The sequence below is a fragment of the Neodiprion virginianus genome, chromosome 5, assembly GCF_021901495.1.
Source record: "Neodiprion virginianus isolate iyNeoVirg1 chromosome 5, iyNeoVirg1.1, whole genome shotgun sequence".
Taxonomy (NCBI): Eukaryota; Metazoa; Arthropoda; class Insecta; order Hymenoptera; family Diprionidae; genus Neodiprion; species Neodiprion virginianus.
In genome coordinates, this window is record NC_060881.1 from 3,219,110 (window position 1) to 3,238,261 (window position 19,152).

A 19,152-nucleotide genomic window follows, 5' to 3' on the forward strand; every position below is an offset into this window, starting at 1 on the left:
TTTTCTTAGTTCCTGGGGGCCCAATTGGTCGGGAAAGGGTCATACAAATCAATTCCAAGTCGAAAAATTTTTCGGCCAAAAAAAAAGGAAGGTTAACCCCTTTGTATTTTTGGCGAAAATTTTCGCGATATTGAAAAGTGCTGGAATCAATTCTTTCTGACACTAATCCGACGTAATTTTGCGAGAGAAATCGATTGAGCGCAGTCCCAGGACGCTGCGATCAACGCATCAGAAGTTACAGCCAAAAAACGAGAACCTGTATTTTTGACACTTTTCGGCAGGTGCTTTTTCCTCCGTAGTTTCTCTCCTGTTGGTCCCACGCTCTTTCCGCTACGTTTTCTTAGTTCCTGGGGGCCCAATTGGTCGGGAAAGGGTCATACAAATCAATTCCAAGTCGAAAAATTTTTCGGCCAAAAAAAAAGGAAGGTTAACCCCTTTGTATTTTTGGCGAAAATTTTCGCGATTTTGAAAAGTGCTGGAATAAATTCTTTCTGACACTAATCCGACGTAATTTTGCGAGAGAAATCGATTGAGCGCAGTCCCAGGACGCTGCGATCAACGCATCAGAAGTTACAGCCAAAAAACGAGAACCTGTATTTTTGACACTTTTCAGCAGGTGCTTTTTCCTCCGTAGTTTCTCTCCTGTTGGCCCCCGCTTATTTCGCTACGTTTTCTGAGTTCCTGGGGGTCCAATTGGTCGGGAAAGGGCCATACAAATCAATTCTAAGACGATAAATTTTTTGGTCAAAAAAAAAGGAAGGTTAACCCCTTTGTATTTTTCGCGAAAATTTTCGCGATTTTGAAAAGAGCTGGAATAAATTCTTTCTGACACTAATCCGACGTAATTTTGCGAGAGAAATCGATTGAGCGCAGTCCCAGGACGCTGCGATCAACGCATCAGAAGTTACAGCCAAAAAACGATAACCTGTATTTTTGACACTTTTCGGCAGGTGCTTTTTCCTCCGTAGTTTCTCTCCTGTTGGTCCCACGCTCTTTTCGCTACGTTTTCTGAGTTCCTGGGGGCCCAATTGGTCGGGAAAGGGTCATACAAATCAATTCCAAGACGAAAAATTTTTTGGTCCAAAAAAAAGGAAGGTTAACCCCTTTGTTTTTTTGGCGAAAATTTTCTCGACTTCGAAAAGTGCTGGAATAAATTCTTTCTGACACCAATCCGACGTAATTTTGCGAGAGAAATCGATTGAGCGCAGTCCCAGGACGCTGCGATCAACGCATCAGAAGTTACAGCCAAAAAACGAAAACCTGTATTTTTGACACTTTTCGGCAGGTGCTTTTTTCTCCGTAGTTTCTCTCCTGTTGGTCCCACGCTCTTTTCGCTACGTTTTCTGAGTTCCTGGGGGCCCAATTGGTCGGGAAAGGGTCATACAAATCAATTCTAAGACGAAAAATTTTTCGGTAAAAAAAAAAGGAAGGCTAACCCCTTTGTATTTTTGGCGAAAATTTTCGCGATTTTGAAAAGTGCTGGAATCAATTCTTTCTGACACTAATCCGACGTAATTTTGCGAGAGAAATCGATTGAGCGCAGTCCCAGGACGCTGCGATCAACGCATCAGAAGTTACAGCCAAAAAACGAGAACCTGCATTTTTGACACTTTTCGGCAGGTGCTTTTTCCTCCGTAGTTTCTCTCCTGTTGGTCCCACGCTCTTTTCGCTACGTTTTCTGAGTTCCTGGGGGCCCAATTGGTCGGGAAAGGGTCATACAAATCAATTCTAAGACGAAAAATTTTTCGGTCAAAAAAAAAGGAAGGCTAACCCCTTTGTATTTTTGGCGAAAATTTTCGCGATTTTTAAAAGTGCTGGAATCAATTCCTTCTGACACTAATCCGACGTAATTTTGCGAGAGAAATCGATTGAGCGCAGTCCCAGGACGCTGCGATCAACGCATCAGAAGTTACAGCCAAAAAACGAGAACCTGTATTTTTGACACTTTTCGGCAGGTGCTTTTTCCTCCGTAGTTTCTCTCCTGTTGGTCCCACGCTCTTTTCGCTACGTTTTCTTAGTTCCTGGGGGCCCAATTGGTCGGGAAAGGGTCATACAAATCAATTCCAAGTCGAAAAATTTTTCGGCCAAAAAAAAAGGAAGGTTAACCCCTTTGTATTTTTGGCGAAAATTTTCGCGATTTTGAAAAGTGCCGGAATAAATTCTTTCTGACACTAATCCGACGTAATTTTGCGAGAGAAATCGATTGAGCGCAGTCCCAGGACGCTGCGATCAACGCATCAGAAGTTACAGCCAAAAAACGAGAACCTGTATTTTTGACACTTTTCAGCAGGTGCTTTTTCCTCCGTAGTTTCCCTCCTGTTGGCCCCCGCTTATTTCGCTACGTTTTCTGAGTTCCTGGGGGTCCAATTGGTCGGGAAAGGGCCATACAAATCAATTCTAAGACGAAAAATTTTTTGGTCAAAAAAAAAGGAAGGTTTAACCCCTTTGTATTTTTCGCGAAAATTTTCGCGATTTTGAAAAGAGCTGGAATAAATTCTTTCTGACACTAATCCGACGTAATTTTGCGAGAGAAATCGATTGAGCGCAGTCCCAGGACGCTGCGATCAACGCATCAGAAGTTACAGCCAAAAAACGATAACCTGTATTTTTGACACTTTTCGGCAGGTGCTTTTTCCTCCGTAGTTTCTCTCCTGTTGGTCCCACGCTCTTTTCGCTGCGTTTTTTGAGTTCCTCGGGGTCCAATTGGTCGGGAAAGGGTCATACAAATCAATTCCAAGACGAAAAATTTTTTGGTCCAAAAAAAAGGAAGGTTAACCCCTTTGTTTTTTTGGCGAAAATTTTCTCGACTTCGAAAAGTGCTGGAATAAATTCTTTCTGACACCAATCCGACGTAATTTTGCGAGAGAAATCGATTGAGCGCAGTCCCAGGACGCTGCGATCAACGCATCAGAAGTTACAGCCAAAAAACGAGAACCTGTATTTTTGACACTTTTCAGCAGGTGCTTTTTTCTCCGTAGTTTCTCTCCTGTTGGTCCCACGCTCTTTTCGCTACGTTTTCTGAGTTCCTGGGGGCCCAATTGGTCGGGAAAGGGTCATACAAATCAATTCTAAGACGAAAAATTTTTCGGTAAAAAAAAAAGGAAGGCTAACCCCTTTGCATTTTTGGCGAAAATTTTCGCGATTTTGAAAAGTGCTGGAATCAATTCTTTCTGACACTAATCCGACGTAATTTTGCGGGAGAAATCGATTGAGCGCAGTCCCAGGACGCTGCGATCAACGCATCAGAAGTTACAGCCAAAAAACGAGAACCTGTATTTTTGACACTTTTCAGCAGGTGCTTTTTCCTCCGTAGTTTCTCTCCTGTTGGTCCCACGCTTATTTCGCTACGTTTCCTGAGTTCCTGGGGGTCCAATTGGTCGGGAAAGGGTCATACAAATCAATTCCAAGACGAAAAATTTTTTGGTCAAAAAAAAAGGAAGGTTAACCCCTTTGTATTTTTGGCGAAAATTTTCTCGATTTCGAAAAGTGCTGGAATAAATTCTTTCTGACACCAATCCGACGTAATTTTGCGAGAGAAATCGATTGAGCGCAGTCCCAGGACGCTGCGATCAACGCATCAGAAGTTACAGCCAAAAAACGAGAACCTGCATTTTTGACACTTTTCGGCAGGTGCTTTTTCCTCCGTAGTTTCTCTCCTGTTGGTCCCACGCTCTTTTCGCTACGTTTTCTGAGTTCCTGGGGGCCCAATTGGTCGGGAAAGGGTCATACAAATCAATTCTAAGACGAAAAATTTTTCGGCCAAAAAAAAAGGAAGGTTAACCCCTTTGTATTTTTGGCGAAAATTTTCGCGATTTTGAAAAGTGCTGGAATAAATTCTTTCTGACACTAATCCGACGTAATTTTGCGAGAGAAATCGATTGAGCGCAGTCCCAGGACGCTGCGATCAACGCATCAGAAGTTACAGCCAAAAAACGAGAACCTGTATTTTTGACACTTTTCAGCAGGTGCTTTTTCCTCCGTAGTTTCTCTCCTGTTGGTCCCACGCTTATTTCGCTACGTTTCCTGAGTTCCTGGGGGTCCAATTGGTCGGGAAAGGGTCATACAAATCAATTCCAAGACGAAAAATTTTTTGGTCAAAAAAAAAGGAAGGTTAACCCCTTTGTATTTTTCGCGAAAATTTTCGCGATTTTGAAAAGAGCTGGAATAAATTCTTTCTGACACTAATCCGACGTAATTTTGCGAGAGAAATCGATTGAGCGCAGTCCCAGGACGCTGCGATCAACGCATCAGAAGTTACAGCCAAAAAACGATAACCTGTATTTTTGACACTTTTCGGCAGGTGCTTTTTCCTCCGTAGTTTCTCTCCTGTTGGTCCCACGCTCTTTTCGCTACGTTTTCTGAGTTCCTGGGGGTCCAATTGGTCGGGACAGGGTCATACAAATCAATTCCAAGACGAAAAATTTTTTGGTCCAAAAAAAAGGAAGGTTAACCCCTTTGTATTTTTGGCGAAAATTTTCGCGATTTTGAAAAGTGCTGGAATCAATTCTTTCTGACACTAATCCGACGTAATTTTGCGAGAGAAATCGATTGAGCGCAGTCCCAGGACGCTGCGATCAACGCATCAGAAGTTACAGCCAAAAAACGAGAACCTGTATTTTTGACACTTTTCAGCAGGTGCTTTTTCCTCCGTAGTTTCTCTCCTGTTGGTCCCACGCTTATTTCGCTACGTTTCCTGAGTTCCTGGGGGTCCAATTGGTCGGGAAAGGGTCATACAAATCAATTCCAAGACGAAAAATTTTTTGGTCAAAAAAAAAGGAAGGTTAACCCCTTTGTATTTTTGGCGAAAATTTTCGCGATTTTGAAAAGTGCTGGAATCAATTCTTTCTGACACTAATCCGACGTAATTTTGCGAGAGAAATCGATTGAGCGCAGTCCCAGGACGCTGCGATCAACGCATCAGAAGTTACAGCCAAAAAACGAGAACCTGTATTTTTGACACTTTTCGGCAGGTGCTTTTTCTTCCGTAGTTTCTCTCCTGTTGGTCCCACGCTCTTTTCGCTACGTTTTCTTAGTTCCTGGGGGCCCAATTGGTCGGGAAAGGGTCATACAAATCAATTCCAAGTCGAAAAATTTTTCGGCCAAAAAAAAAGGAAGGTTAACCCCTTTGTATTTTTGGCGAAAATTTTCGCGATATTGAAAAGTGCTGGAATCAATTCTTTCTGACACTAATCCGACGTAATTTTGCGAGAGAAATCGATTGAGCGCAGTCCCAGGACGCTGCGATCAACGCATCAGAAGTTACAGCCAAAAAACGAGAACCTGTATTTTTGACACTTTTCGGCAGGTGCTTTTTCCTCCGTAGTTTCTCTCCTGTTGGTCCCACGCTCTTTCCGCTACGTTTTCTTAGTTCCTGGGGGCCCAATTGGTCGGGAAAGGGTCATACAAATCAATTCCAAGTCGAAAAATTTTTCGGCCAAAAAAAAAGGAAGGTTAACCCCTTTGTATTTTTGGCGAAAATTTTCGCGATTTTGAAAAGTGCTGGAATAAATTCTTTCTGACACTAATCCGACGTAATTTTGCGAGAGAAATCGATTGAGCGCAGTCCCAGGACGCTGCGATCAACGCATCAGAAGTTACAGCCAAAAAACGAGAACCTGTATTTTTGACACTTTTCAGCAGGTGCTTTTTCCTCCGTAGTTTCTCTCCTGTTGGCCCCCGCTTATTTCGCTACGTTTTCTGAGTTCCTGGGGGTCCAATTGGTCGGGAAAGGGCCATACAAATCAATTCTAAGACGATAAATTTTTTGGTCAAAAAAAAAGGAAGGTTAACCCCTTTGTATTTTTCGCGAAAATTTTCGCGATTTTGAAAAGAGCTGGAATAAATTCTTTCTGACACTAATCCGACGTAATTTTGCGAGAGAAATCGATTGAGCGCAGTCCCAGGACGCTGCGATCAACGCATCAGAAGTTACAGCCAAAAAACGATAACCTGTATTTTTGACACTTTTCGGCAGGTGCTTTTTCCTCCGTAGTTTCTCTCCTGTTGGTCCCACGCTCTTTTCGCTACGTTTTCTGAGTTCCTGGGGGCCCAATTGGTCGGGAAAGGGTCATACAAATCAATTCCAAGACGAAAAATTTTTTGGTCCAAAAAAAAGGAAGGTTAACCCCTTTGTTTTTTTGGCGAAAATTTTCTCGACTTCGAAAAGTGCTGGAATAAATTCTTTCTGACACCAATCCGACGTAATTTTGCGAGAGAAATCGATTGAGCGCAGTCCCAGGACGCTGCGATCAACGCATCAGAAGTTACAGCCAAAAAACGAAAACCTGTATTTTTGACACTTTTCGGCAGGTGCTTTTTTCTCCGTAGTTTCTCTCCTGTTGGTCCCACGCTCTTTTCGCTACGTTTTCTGAGTTCCTGGGGGCCCAATTGGTCGGGAAAGGGTCATACAAATCAATTCTAAGACGAAAAATTTTTCGGTAAAAAAAAAAGGAAGGCTAACCCCTTTGTATTTTTGGCGAAAATTTTCGCGATTTTGAAAAGTGCTGGAATCAATTCTTTCTGACACTAATCCGACGTAATTTTGCGAGAGAAATCGATTGAGCGCAGTCCCAGGACGCTGCGATCAACGCATCAGAAGTTACAGCCAAAAAACGAGAACCTGTATTTTTGACACTTTTCAGCAGGTGCTTTTTCCTCCGTAGTTTCTCTCCTGTTGGTCCCACGCTTATTTCGCTACGTTTCCTGAGTTCCTGGGGGTCCAATTGGTCGGGAAAGGGTCATACAAATCAATTCCAAGACGAAAAATTTTTTGGTCAAAAAAAAAGGAAGGTTAACCCCTTTGTATTTTTGGCGAAAATTTTCTCGATTTCGAAAAGTGCTTGAATAAATTCTTTCTGACACCAATCCGACGTAATTTTGCGAGAGAAATCGATTGAGCGCAGTCCCAGGACGCTGCGATCAACGCATCAGAAGTTACAGCCTAAAAACGAGAACCTGCATTTTTGACACTTTTCGGCAGGTGCTTTTTCCTCCGTAGTTTCTCTCCTGTTGGTCCCACGCTCTTTTCGCTACGTTTTCTGAGTTCCTGGGGGCCCAATTGGTCGGGAAAGGGTCATACAAATCAATTCTAAGACGAAAAATTTTTCGGTCAAAAAAAAAGGAAGGCTAACCCCTTTGTATTTTTGGCGAAAATTTTCGCGATTTTGAAAAGTGCTGGAATCAATTCCTTCTGACACTAATCCGACGTAATTTTGCGAGAGAAATCGATTGAGCGCAGTCCCAGGACGCTGCGATCAACGCATCAGAAGTTACAGCCAAAAAACGAGAACCTGTATTTTTGACACTTTTCAGCAGGTGCTTTTTCCTCCGTAGTTTCTCTCCTGTTGGTCCCACGCTTATTTCGCTACGTTTCCTGAGTTCCTGGGGGTCCAATTGGTCGGGAAAGCGTCATACAAATCAATTCCAAGACGAAAAATTTTTTGGTCAAAAAAAAAGGAAGGTTAACCCCTTTGTATTTTTGGCGAAAATTTTCGCGATTTTGAAAAGTGCTGGAATCAATTCTTTCTGACACTAATCCGACGTAATTTTGCGAGAGAAATCGATTGAGCGCAGTCCCAGGACGCTGCGATCAACGCATCAGAAGTTACAGCCAAAAAACGAGAACCTGTATTTTTGACACTTTTCGGCAGGTGCTTTTTCCTCCGTAGTTTCTCTCCTGTTGGTCCCACGCTCTTTTCGCTACGTTTTCTTAGTTCCTGGGGGCCCAATTGGTCGGGAAAGGGTCATACAAATCAATTCCAAGTCGAAAAATTTTTCGGCCAAAAAAAAAGGAAGGTTAACCCCTTTGTATTTTTGGCGAAAATTTTCGCGATTTTGAAAAGTGCCGGAATAAATTCTTTCTGACACTAATCCGACGTAATTTTGCGAGAGAAATCGATTGAGCGCAGTCCCAGGACGCTGCGATCAACGCATCAGAAGTTACAGCCAAAAAACGAGAACCTGTATTTTTGACACTTTTCAGCAGGTGCTTTTTCCTCCGTAGTTTCTCTCCTGTTGGTCCCACGCTCTTTTCGCTACGTTTTCTTAGTTCCTGGGGGTCCAATTGGTCGGGAAAGGGCCATACAAATCAATTCTAAGACGAAAAATTTTTTGGTCAAAAAAAAAGGAAGGTTAACCCCTTTGTATTTTTCGCGAAAATTTTCGCGATTTTGAAAAGAGCTGGAATAAATTCTTTCTGACACTAATCCGACGTAATTTAGCGAGAGAAATCGATTGAGCGCAGTCCCAGGACGCTGCGATCAACGCATCAGAAGTTACAGCCAAAAAACGATAACCTGTATTTTTGACACTTTTCGGCAGGTGCTTTTTCCTCCGTAGTTTCTCTCCTGTTGGTCCCACGCTCTTTTCGCTACGTTTTCTGAGTTCCTGGGGGCCCAATTGGTCGGGAAAGGGTCATACAAATCAATTCCAAGACGAAAAATTTTTTGGTCCAAAAAAAAGGAAGGTTAACCCCTTTGTTTTTTTGGCGAAAATTTTCTCGACTTCGAAAAGTGCTGGAATAAATTCTTTCTGACACCAATCCGACGTAATTTTGCGAGAGAAATCGATTGAGCGCAGTCCCAGGACGCTGCGATCAACGCATCAGAAGTTACAGCCAAAAAACGAGAACCTGTATTTTTGACACTTTTCGGCAGGTGCTTTTTTCTCCGTAGTTTCTCTCCTGTTGGTCCCACGCTCTTTTCGCTACGTTTTCTGAGTTCCTGGGGGCCCAATTGGTCGGGAAAGGGTCATACAAATCAATTCTAAGACGAAAAATTTTTCGGTAAAAAAAAAAGGAAGGCTAACCCCTTCGTATTTTTGGCGAAAATTTTCGCGATTTTGAAAAGTGCTGGAATCAATTCTTTCTGACACTAATCCGACGTAATTTTGCGGGAGAAATCGATTGAGCGCAGTTCCAGGACGCTGCGATCAACGCATCAGAAGTTACAGCCAAAAAACGATAACCTGTATTTTTGACACTTTTCGGCAGGTGCTTTTTCCTCCGTAGTTTCTCTCCTGTTGGTCCCACGCTCTTTTCGCTACGTTTTCTGAGTTCCTGGGGGCCCAATTGGTCGGGAAAGGGTCATACAAATCAATTCCAAGACGAAAAATTTTTTGGTCCAAAAAAAAGGAAGGTTAACCCCTTTGTTTTTTTGGCGAAAATTTTCTCGACTTCGAAAAGTGCTGGAATAAATTCTTTCTGACACCAATCCGACGTAATTTTGCGAGAGAAATCGATTGAGCGCAGTCCCAGGACGCTGCGATCAACGCATCAGAAGTTACAGCCAAAAAACGAGAACCTGTATTTTTGACACTTTTCGGCAGGTGCTTTTTTCTCCGTAGTTTCTCTCCTGTTGGTCCCACGCTCTTTTCGCTACGTTTTCTGAGTTCCTGGGGGCCCAATTGGTCGGGAAAGGGTCACACAAATCAATTCCAAGTCGAAAAATTTTTCGGCCAAAAAAAAAGGAAGGTTAACCCCTTTGTATTTTTGGCGAAAATTTTCGCGATTTTGAAAAGTGCTGGAATAAATTCTTTCTGACACTAATCCGACGTAATTTTGCGAGAGAAATCGATTGAGCGCAGTCCCAGGACGCTGCGATCAACGCATCAGAAGTTACAGCCAAAAAACGAGAACCTGTATTTTTGACACTTTTCAGCAGGTGCTTTTTCCTCCGTAGTTTCTCTCCTGTTGGCCCCCGCTTATTTCGCTACGTTTTCTGAGTTCCGGGGGGTCCAATTGGTCGGGAAAAGGCCATACAAATCAATTCTAAGACGAAAAATTTTTTGGTCAAAAAAAAAGGAAGGTTAACCCCTTTGTATTTTTCGCGAAAATTTTCGCGATTTTGAAAAGAGCTGGAATAAATTCTTTCTGACACTAATCCGACGTAATTTTGCGAGAGAAATCGATTGAGCGCAGTCCCAGGACGCTGCGATTAACGCATCAGAAGTTACAGCCAAAAAACGATAACCTGTATTTTTGACACTTTTCGGCAGGTGCTTTTTCCTCCGTAGTTTCTCTCCTGTTGGTCCCACGCTCTTTTCGCTGCGTTTTTTGAGTTCCTCGGGGTCCAATTGGTCGGGAAAGGGTCATACAAATCGAATCCAAGACCATCAATTTTTCCGTCAAAAAATGAGGAAAAAAGTAAGGCTATCCCTTCGCATATTTGATGATAATATTGCCGATTTCAACAAATGGTGAAATCAATTTTTTTGAGCACGATGTCTGTGTCATTTTGCGCGAAGAATCAATTGAGCGCAGTCCGAACAGGTTATGTTGAGCTAGTTAGGTCTGGTACGCAAGGCTTATACTTAACTCAGTCAGGCACGTTTCTACCCAAAGTTTCACCGGCCACCCGTGAGATTACATTGATAGATCTGGTTAAGATAGTAAACATAGCCTCTAAATTACTCGCAAAGACGACAGAGACGAGGCTCCCACGCTTATACCATTACCTCTTGCAGTCAGAATGGAAGTAAATATTAAGGATGTTGTGGTTCCTGGCGATGTCGCGGCAGAAATAATGAAATCAAGTGAAAAAGAGCGAGTGATTCTTGGTCCTGGACTGCGTCGCGACTGCGACCGCGTCCTTGTCACCAAAGCTGGTGTACTGAAGAGGCGAAAACCAGCTATATTTTACGTGGATAGCTATCAGAAAAGGTTAATAATATGAAATGTTCTATGTATTGGTCTGTCCAACTCAGCAATAACGTAAGCTGATGCATGTTTATCATATCATTTGATCAATAAATAATATTCTTGCCTGATTCAAGGAATTTTCTTCGTTGCTGTTCCTTTACGCTTCGATATCGATTAACTGATATTTTTAGAATAAATTACCACAATTGTATTTCGAGCTTGTTTACCTTTTACTTAGCAACATTATGCTTCTTTGCGGAAACATCTCTTTCGATATGTTCTAAGTAACAATTTATTCATTTCATTACAGGTACGTCCCGAACAGAGGGGAGAATGTTGTTGGAATAGTGACGCAGAAGGCTGGGGATATTTACAGAGTTGACATCGGGGCAGGGGAACTGGCATCTCTATCCTACTTGGCTTTTGAAGGAGCAACAAAAAAGAATCGACCTGACATTGTCGTAGGTGACGTGATTTTTGCCAAGCTACTGGTGGCTAGCAAAGGCATGGAACCGGAGTTGATATGCGTCGATTCTCATGGGAAGAAGGGCAAGTTAGGTGTCTTAAGTCCAGATGGGATGCTGTTTGATTGTTCCCTTAGTTTGGCGAGGAAATTGCTTCACCCAAGTTGTCAGCTGTTGACATTGCTTGCCAAAGAACAGGCCTACGAAATCGCCATAGGTATGAATGGAAAGATCTGGATGAAGGCCAGATCGGTCCACGAGACTATAGCGGCTTGCAATGCTATTTTAGCTGCGGAAAACACCCCACCAACAGAAATGCCAGCCTTGTGTTCGAGTATCGCCCGTAATTTACTCCGAATAAGCTAAGAAAAAGACTAATTCCACAATCCTTGGTGTACATCCAGATATTTTAAGTATTTTATGAAACATGCTTTGTTTTGCAATAAAATCTTCCTTCGATATAAGTGATAATCTACTTAGATTTATTGAAAGCAATAGAGCACACAACAGTCGGCAAAAGATAGTGAGAAAGAATACTCTGTAAGTTAGAATGTAGTTTTTGGAGACAATTTTTTATTAAAGAATATAATACTTTAATACCATCATCGTTTGAGAAGATGAAGACAAAGGACGTAAACAAGGAAAGTAGATGGGCAGGGTACAATATTGAGTGGTTACTATTTTAAAATTAATTATTATTCATCACGTCTATTTGGTTGCAAGTCGTATGTGTGTGCTCTAATTTCTACACGTATTCCAAGTGTTCCTACTCATATTATAACTATCCTACTTAGTATCCTAGTATACTTCGTTTCACACCCCATTCATTGTTAAGCTACAGAAATTATGATCTCCATACACAAGTGTAATCAATATTTTTCAATTTCACAAATTTTATTGGTAATTTGCTATTAATTTACTGTATATAGTAATATTACGTTAATAATGCACGTCAAGAAGTTTGTCCAGCATTGAAAAAAAGTTGACGTTACAAATTCCAACAAACTTTCCACCGAAATTGAGAAATTAAATCTTGGTAAGAACGCGAAGAATTTAACGTCAAAAATCATTTGAGTAATAGCAGCCAGTCCAACGTTACGCTTGACCATAGATCAAAACGTTATTGGTAAAGAATATTATTATATTACCGCAATTTTCTAATTCAAATTAATATAATCATAACGATTTCTCATTGCTGGGCAATTAATTGTAATCAAAGTATATGTATACTGGGTTGTTAAAATTTTGTTCAATTTTTTAGTGTGATGAAATAGATAATTTGAGTACAGTAGTCACAATAGGGTATAAGGTAGATTAATGGTTAATATTCAATGTGTAGTAGAATAGTATAGCATAGCAATAGTATATTATACGTGTATGTATATAAATAAAGTAATAGCGTTACGTAAATAGTAGAGCCAGGTCAACTTCAGAACTTCTCGAGCTTAGGTTTTGGATGAAGACTTGCGTTTGGACAATAATCGATGTTCCAGAAGAAACTGTCAAGCTAATTACAGGGTGAAGGAATTTAGAAGTGTATATATGGTATAGTCATTAACGTCCGTTAATGATGATCGATCAACGATCAAGCTCTAGATAATATTTACTTATTCAACGAGGCTACTGTATCTTGCATGCAATTTATTCTATCAATCGATAACATGTTTTGCATCCGCGACAAAAATATGAAGATAGAAAATCACGTCGAACAAGCGATATGTTGTAAAGAATTTGATTCAATCTGGTATTAACTGAAGTCAAAACTGGCTCTAATAATTATCATTTCATAATTTTATCATCAAGCTCAAGAGGCCTCAACAAGAGACTCTGAAACCTTACTTCACGTTTCAAATAACTGTCAGGCGGAAACTCTTCCCGCAAAACGGACTGAAATGAATGAAATTTTTCTCAGGAGTGCATTAAGATAATCGTGGTCTGTATATCCAATAATATATTGTATCACGGCGTGATAAATTTATTCAAAGCTTGATCGCAAAAATATCGAAAGCAGTCAAAGGGCTTTACATTTCGTTACTTGACCAATAGACCTATTTATTGCGCCACTAATCTGGAACTTACAATTTAGCGAACCAATCGAGTCTGCTTGTCTCTTGAAACATTTTTTTCTTACAACAATATCATTGTACACGATAAATTTCTCTATTTTCTTATGGCATACGATACCTCTTCAGAAGCCTCTTAAAGCCGTTTGTAGCCCTTTAATTTGAATACTTTATTACTGTTAAACAATATTATTACAATTACTAATTTATTATACTTTATTATAAATTAATTAAGGATCTCTTAATCGTATATGCTTATGTGTTTTTATAATAGTATGTACGATAGCTTTTCAGCAGCTTACTTCTGTGCCATCCCCATATGGAACTGGACTTTTGTTAAGTTTCAGTAATTTCAGAAACTGGGTGACTAGCGGCATTCCCAAACCTTTACCGTCTGATCCACGCTACCGCTTACCACGTATGGATGGCTCTTGTGAAAATCTACAATACAAAAGATGATGTATATCATGCCTCCATTCTCATAGCGGCTGAAGGGCTAGCCCACTTATTGCAATATTCCCTCGAGTATTTAATTAAAAAGCAGAGAAAACCAAAAAACTCACCAACAGACGTGCAGAAGTGCATGTGTGCCTCAAGCGTCTTCATTGACCGTTTGTTGCGGGTGTCCCATACCCGCAGCGTCTTATCGTCTGATGCACTGACTATATATTTACCACCTGGGTGGAACACTATTCCACGTACCCAGTTATCATGCCCTTGGAGAGTGAATAGACATACCCCAGCCCCAACGTCCCACACGCGTATTGTCTTGTCTCGGGATCCAGATGCCAGGAAGGGTCCCTCGTGTGCCCCTTTATTGTCTGCTCCAGCTGCAGCGTTGATCGCTCCACGCGATGTTTCCGGGGCCCACGCGATACATTCCACAACATGATCGTGGTCCCTCAGTTCGACCTGTAAGGAACCAAGTATAGTTTATATCATGTTATTCATAGGATTGATTATTTACTGGATAAAAATTAATGGAGGGTATAATTAAGGAGCATTTTTAGTACCTTGGTTTCTTTAGTTGCAACGTGCCATACCCTGACAGTCTGGTCGTTTGAGCAGCTTGCAATCAGTTCGCCGCAAGGACTCACCCGTGCCATACGGACCCATTCCCTGTGCCCCGCAAGCGTTTTTACACAATAACCAGTAGCAACCTATAACAAACAAATTGGTGATATTAAATCGTTCGTCACATACAATCTTTTCTCCAAAAGAAATATCAAGAGAAATACCGTAACTGCTTTTCAGTGTGAATTTTGCACCCTACTCCTTACCTCCCACATTTTTATGGTCTTGTCCCGTGACGCGCTGACAATAAAGTCTCCTTGCGGCATGAATGCTACCGAACTAACGTTGTGGTCATGCCCGTGCATCGTCTTGATGCAGGCAAATGACTGTTGAAAGTCCCACAGCTTGATTGACATGTCAGCGCTGCAGGATACCAAGAGCTTTCCAGTAGTATCGAATGCAATATCTTGAACACTGTCCGTGTGGCCTTTGAGTGTTCGCTCAAATTCTCCGCTTTCGAAATCCCAGACCTAGGGAATATTAATAATTCAAATTCTGCGGGTATACATGAGATATACACGTGGGAGTTGTACAATTGAGGAGGTTCATAATCAAATATGTTTACATGTGACAATTTTACACGGTAGTGTTAGCCAAGAATGATCAAGGACATCCTACTTGCACATGCCATGTTAAATTGTATTGAAACTCACCTTTAGCGTGGCGTCTTCACTGGCAGAAACCATAAGGCTGAATACTGGGTGGAAAATTACTCTGTTTACAGGCGCCCTATGCCCAGAGAGACAGAACTTTTCAGGTGGCCTCGGAATCCATTCGGTCGGTGATCTCTTACCCCTAGTAGGCGCTCCCTCAATAAATTCTTTTTCTGCCTCTGATAGTTTCGACTCGAGTTCCATGACCTATAAATATGAAATAACATTGGTGGATTTTATCATGTAACATGCATGACGCAAGGTATCCAATTGATGTGAATGGGTATGACATGCATACCTTTTTTTGTAGTCTTATGACTGAAGTCCACTTCTTCTCGAGCAACCCACCGTATTTCCGCTCCACCTCACCAGGCATGTCAGCTTCCTTCTTGAACGCTTCCAGGGCATCTTGATATCCGTTGCTACTCAGATAGTCTGCAATCGCCTTGTTTCTGCAACGTAAATGATTTTTTATTCATTTAACAACTTATCTTGTTCCATATAAATCACAGTAAACTTTTTATCGTACCTGTAGAGCATATACTCATGCAATGAATTGGCAATTTCCACCATCTAGTCTAGTAGGTTGTTGAAAAGGACTGGGGTATTTCAAGTGAATTTTCAATCAACATTATTGAAGTGTTTTATGAGCAACATAAGCATGGAGAGTCTGTAACTTTTGTCTATGTATAGCAAAAAGTTCAGTTCTCTTCTCAAAACAATCTACGTGAGTGCATTTTTTGTGAGTAGCGGATATTTTTTGGAAAAGTATAATTTCGTAACAAAAATGTTATACTTTCTGATAATGTGTATTGTATACTTGGTGATAATTCCAGTTTTGAGCTCGGCACAAGTAAATTTTATGATTGGAAGGATTTCGCGGAATCGAAATTTCCTTACATTTCATTACACAGTATATTTAAAATTTGAGTAAAAAAAAGTTGAATATTTCTATCGATTGGCAAAATCTGAAACCATACAGGATGCAAAACTCCTGTCTATCATACCAAACGGTAAAAAGGACAATTCTCTTATACCAAAACCCTAACTTCAAACCTAAGTTGGGTAAGGGGTCGAGTTCTGAACGAATCGTCGAAAATACATCGATACTTCGAACCGTGTGTAACGTAAAATACATTGACGATAACAGAAATGTACTATAGATACGCGTGAAATGAAAGTGAGAAAATTCTGACGGGATTAACAAAGGTTGATGAATTCCCGAAGAGATGGAATCAAAATCGAGATAATTACAAACTTCTACTTGAACGCGCGTTTCCCGAATTATTTGGTTTTCCGTCGTGTTCCTACATGCTTCGAAACCCTTAGGAGTGCGGCGAAAAACACCTAGCGCCTTCACAATCGATCTTTCTTTAAATCCTGCAGCATCAATGAGCAAGCCAAGTATCGTAGTATAATTCCGGTCTATAGGCGGTAAGCACCGGCAGGAAAGGTTGAGGGTGACGTCAGTCAGGGTGGGCGGGTCGAAAACCACCACGCGGATACGCGGCCGGCGTCGGCGCGAGCGACGGCAGAGGGATGAAGGGGAGCGTGTTATTGATCCCTTTCAGGATCGCATCCCTCCGTGACGCCCGCGCACGACTGAATAATAACGCGTAGCCGCCTACTGGATGAACAGACGAATGATGACTATAAAAACCGCTCCAGCGAGATACCGAAATACATAGAGACTTACAACTCCTCCCGCTGACGTTGAGACAAGACCATTTTCATGATCCTCGGATGACCTGGATAATCCTTAGTAACTCGGGTGCAGATCTGGGCTTCAAGGACCTCACCGCAAGCTTCGGGGCTCCTCCAGCCTCGACTCAGTACTCTGCCGCGGACGTCATCATCTGCAAGCAGATAATGAAGTAGCGTCGGTTGTACTGAGAAAATCACAGCGTCCCCCCTCTTGCAACTCTGTCACGTCGTCCGTTTTTCGGTTCTTCTCCTAGAGCGATGATGGTATAAGTTTTCAATTCGAAGTAATCAATTTGTATCGCTCGTTTGATTGTTTATCAGGTGTAAATATATTTAACGAGCAATCCAATAAGAGCGCGAACGACGCACGCCGCGTAAATTACACCCGGCATTAGCCGTGCAATTCAACTTGAACCACGCAGTTCATTTTATATACACCTAAAATAATATCCATTGATACTTTCACCTGTATCTCGTGTCCTCGACCACCATCAGACTATCGACCATCGCCGTCAATTCATAAATTAAAACCGAATGAGTAGAGTAACCGGAAAGGTGGGACAAAAGCGCTATTCGGCGTCACCGATTCTTCTTACGTCACGCAAGAATTTTAGCAGCGAACGGAACGATTTCTGTACTGCTGGCACACGTTTCGCACGTGTGCGTGCCGTTTAACTTTTCTCAAGCCTCGGAAGCGCGACCATTATATCTTATGTCCAATGCCCACGTGCTGAAGGCAGGCATTCGTAAGTGCGTAATATGAAGTTATAAATTGTGAAAAAATGTCTCACAAAGGAGGACCGGACACAATTTTCACCAACGAAAAATCTTGGTTTTTGTATACCATAATTTTTTATACACTTGACAAGACGGCGTGCAAAATCGATGCCAAAGATGCACGAGACGCAAATTGAAACCTGACGTGGACGTATGCGGAAATCGTAAATTCTCGAGTAAACATTGAAATTTGGAGACCTTGATAAGTCGCAGTCTCCGAAGACGGGCGCCTAGTCGTCGCCCCCGCATGCCACGCGACAATCAATACCTATCCGACAACATCGGATGCGCTGGAAATAATCGGCACCGCGGTCGGAAAAGGAGCTGATTCTTGAAGCGAGAAGCGGCTACTATCAGCAGCTTGCGAATTATCTATGATTCATTTCACGTGGTAGAGGAGAAATAATTTTTAAAAAATGGCGAGCAAATCGCGACACGAAACAATATCCTTTCATTGTTTACAACTGTTTCGATAACGCTATTATCGCACACTTGTTATAATCATTCGCGGGAGAATTTTTTGAGGTACATACATACATACATACATACCGAGGAATAACGTAAAAATATTACGTTCCACTAATGAGGGAGGATTTCTTTGATCGAAGAGCCTGTAACTGGATGAGAGATATCCCGCGGTGTGATTGATGCTGCGCAGAAATTTAAAAGATTTTTGCAAGCGACAAAAAACATGGTAACATAGCGTTGGTGACGAGCCGCGAGACGCGCACGTTGACAGCACTAACAGCTGATCTCAGGTCGCAATGGGGAGGGAGGGAGGGCAGGCTATACGCTGTCAAAATTAAAACGCATACATACTCCGATTCGACGTCTCGGATCGATAATGGATGTGAAGCGAGAGTCTTTGCGAACGCGGAATTGATCTGGATCGACAGAACTACGGACCAAGAGTTCGGTAACACGTTTTCGATAGACGGTCATCGCAATTCCAACGTACCGCGCAAGCCATAGCTTGGCGAAAAAATCAATTCCAAGAAGAGAGACGTGAAACTTTGTTCGCAAACCTCTGACAGCCGATCGGGGGCGCGGGGAGAGGCGGGGAGATAATTTTCTTTCAGCCCTTTTGCCCGGAGGTAATAAATCTCAACGGTTGCGATTTGGGAGTAAATTCGTGTGAATATAATCGCGAGAAAAATTAAAGAACCGTTTTGTTGTACATACGCAGACCACGGCCATTTTGATAGGACCCGTTGACGTCTGGCGATGAAAACGTTACGGATTATCGCATATATTCGACTAAAACTACCGCTAAATGTATGCTGTGTCAAACTGGCTGGTCAATACTCACAGTAATCACGACAATTCGGCGTCAGAACGCTTTCGAACTACTGAAAATCACTCGACAACCGGGATACACAAACGTTCGGAAGCTTTTCACGATCACTTCCACAGACCAGACTACTCGCAAGGTGGCGCGGGGCGCCTCAGGGCGCATGCGCCATCTTTCCTCTTACTCACCCCCGAAGTTAGAGCATATACTACCGGAGGGAGCTACCCATCCCATCGACCTCGGGAAAAATGCAGCTGAAGTGATGAGAGTGTGAGACATACATCAGAACTACTCCGTCTCTCTCACTCGGCATTTTATTGGCTGAGAGGAAACGTATCGGCCAATCAGGTGTAGAGCAAAAGAGACAGATTGTAACTCACACGTACCTTTCTCTCTCACTCCTCCGATACACTATCTGACACGCGAAACTACCTCAGTAGTATATGATCCAAGCCCCTGAAGCGGACGAATTCCAGAAGCGTTTCCGCGT

General features: G+C 42.1%; 2 protein-coding genes across 7 annotated transcripts; one reads left to right on the top strand and one right to left on the bottom strand.

Annotated features, from left to right (window-relative positions):
* The first annotated feature begins 10,122 nt into the window (after positions 1–10,122).
* On the top strand, positions 10,123–13,084 carry LOC124304557 (exosome complex component RRP40). Of its 3 annotated transcripts, none has more exons than XM_046762941.1 (3): positions 10,123–10,141; positions 10,462–10,657; positions 10,947–13,084. In XM_046762941.1, exons 2-3 carry the CDS (start codon positions 10,467–10,469, stop codon positions 11,464–11,466), a joined length of 711 nt encoding a protein of 236 aa, XP_046618897.1. In that variant the 5' UTR covers positions 10,123–10,141; positions 10,462–10,466; the 3' UTR covers positions 11,467–13,084. The 3 variants fall into 3 exon arrangements, with proteins under 3 accessions (XP_046618897.1, XP_046618896.1, XP_046618899.1); XM_046762940.1 differs by lacking the exon at positions 10,123–10,141 and adding an exon at positions 10,275–10,377; XM_046762943.1 differs by lacking the exon at positions 10,123–10,141 and having other exon boundaries at positions 10,287–10,657; positions 11,013–13,084.
* On the bottom strand, positions 11,779–18,835 carry LOC124304555 (lissencephaly-1 homolog). 4 transcript variants are annotated; one of them, XR_006908222.1, is made up of 8 exons: positions 15,420–15,478; positions 15,189–15,342; positions 14,891–15,097; positions 14,444–14,707; positions 14,177–14,323; positions 13,727–14,075; positions 13,466–13,604; positions 11,779–12,607 (listed from the first exon to the last, which is right to left on the bottom strand). XR_006908222.1 is itself a non-coding variant. In XM_046762938.1 (8 exons), exons 2-8 carry the CDS (start codon positions 16,622–16,624, stop codon positions 13,531–13,533), a joined length of 1,233 nt encoding a protein of 410 aa, XP_046618894.1. In that variant the 5' UTR covers positions 16,625–16,746; positions 18,681–18,835; the 3' UTR covers positions 11,779–13,530. The 4 variants fall into 4 exon arrangements, 3 of the variants coding, with proteins under 3 accessions (XP_046618894.1, XP_046618895.1, XP_046618893.1); XM_046762938.1 differs by lacking the exon at positions 15,420–15,478 and adding exons at positions 16,587–16,746; positions 18,681–18,835 and having other exon boundaries at positions 11,779–13,604; XM_046762939.1 differs by lacking the exon at positions 15,420–15,478 and adding exons at positions 16,587–16,844; positions 18,681–18,799 and having other exon boundaries at positions 11,779–13,604.
* Between the last annotated feature and the right edge of the window lie 317 nt (positions 18,836–19,152).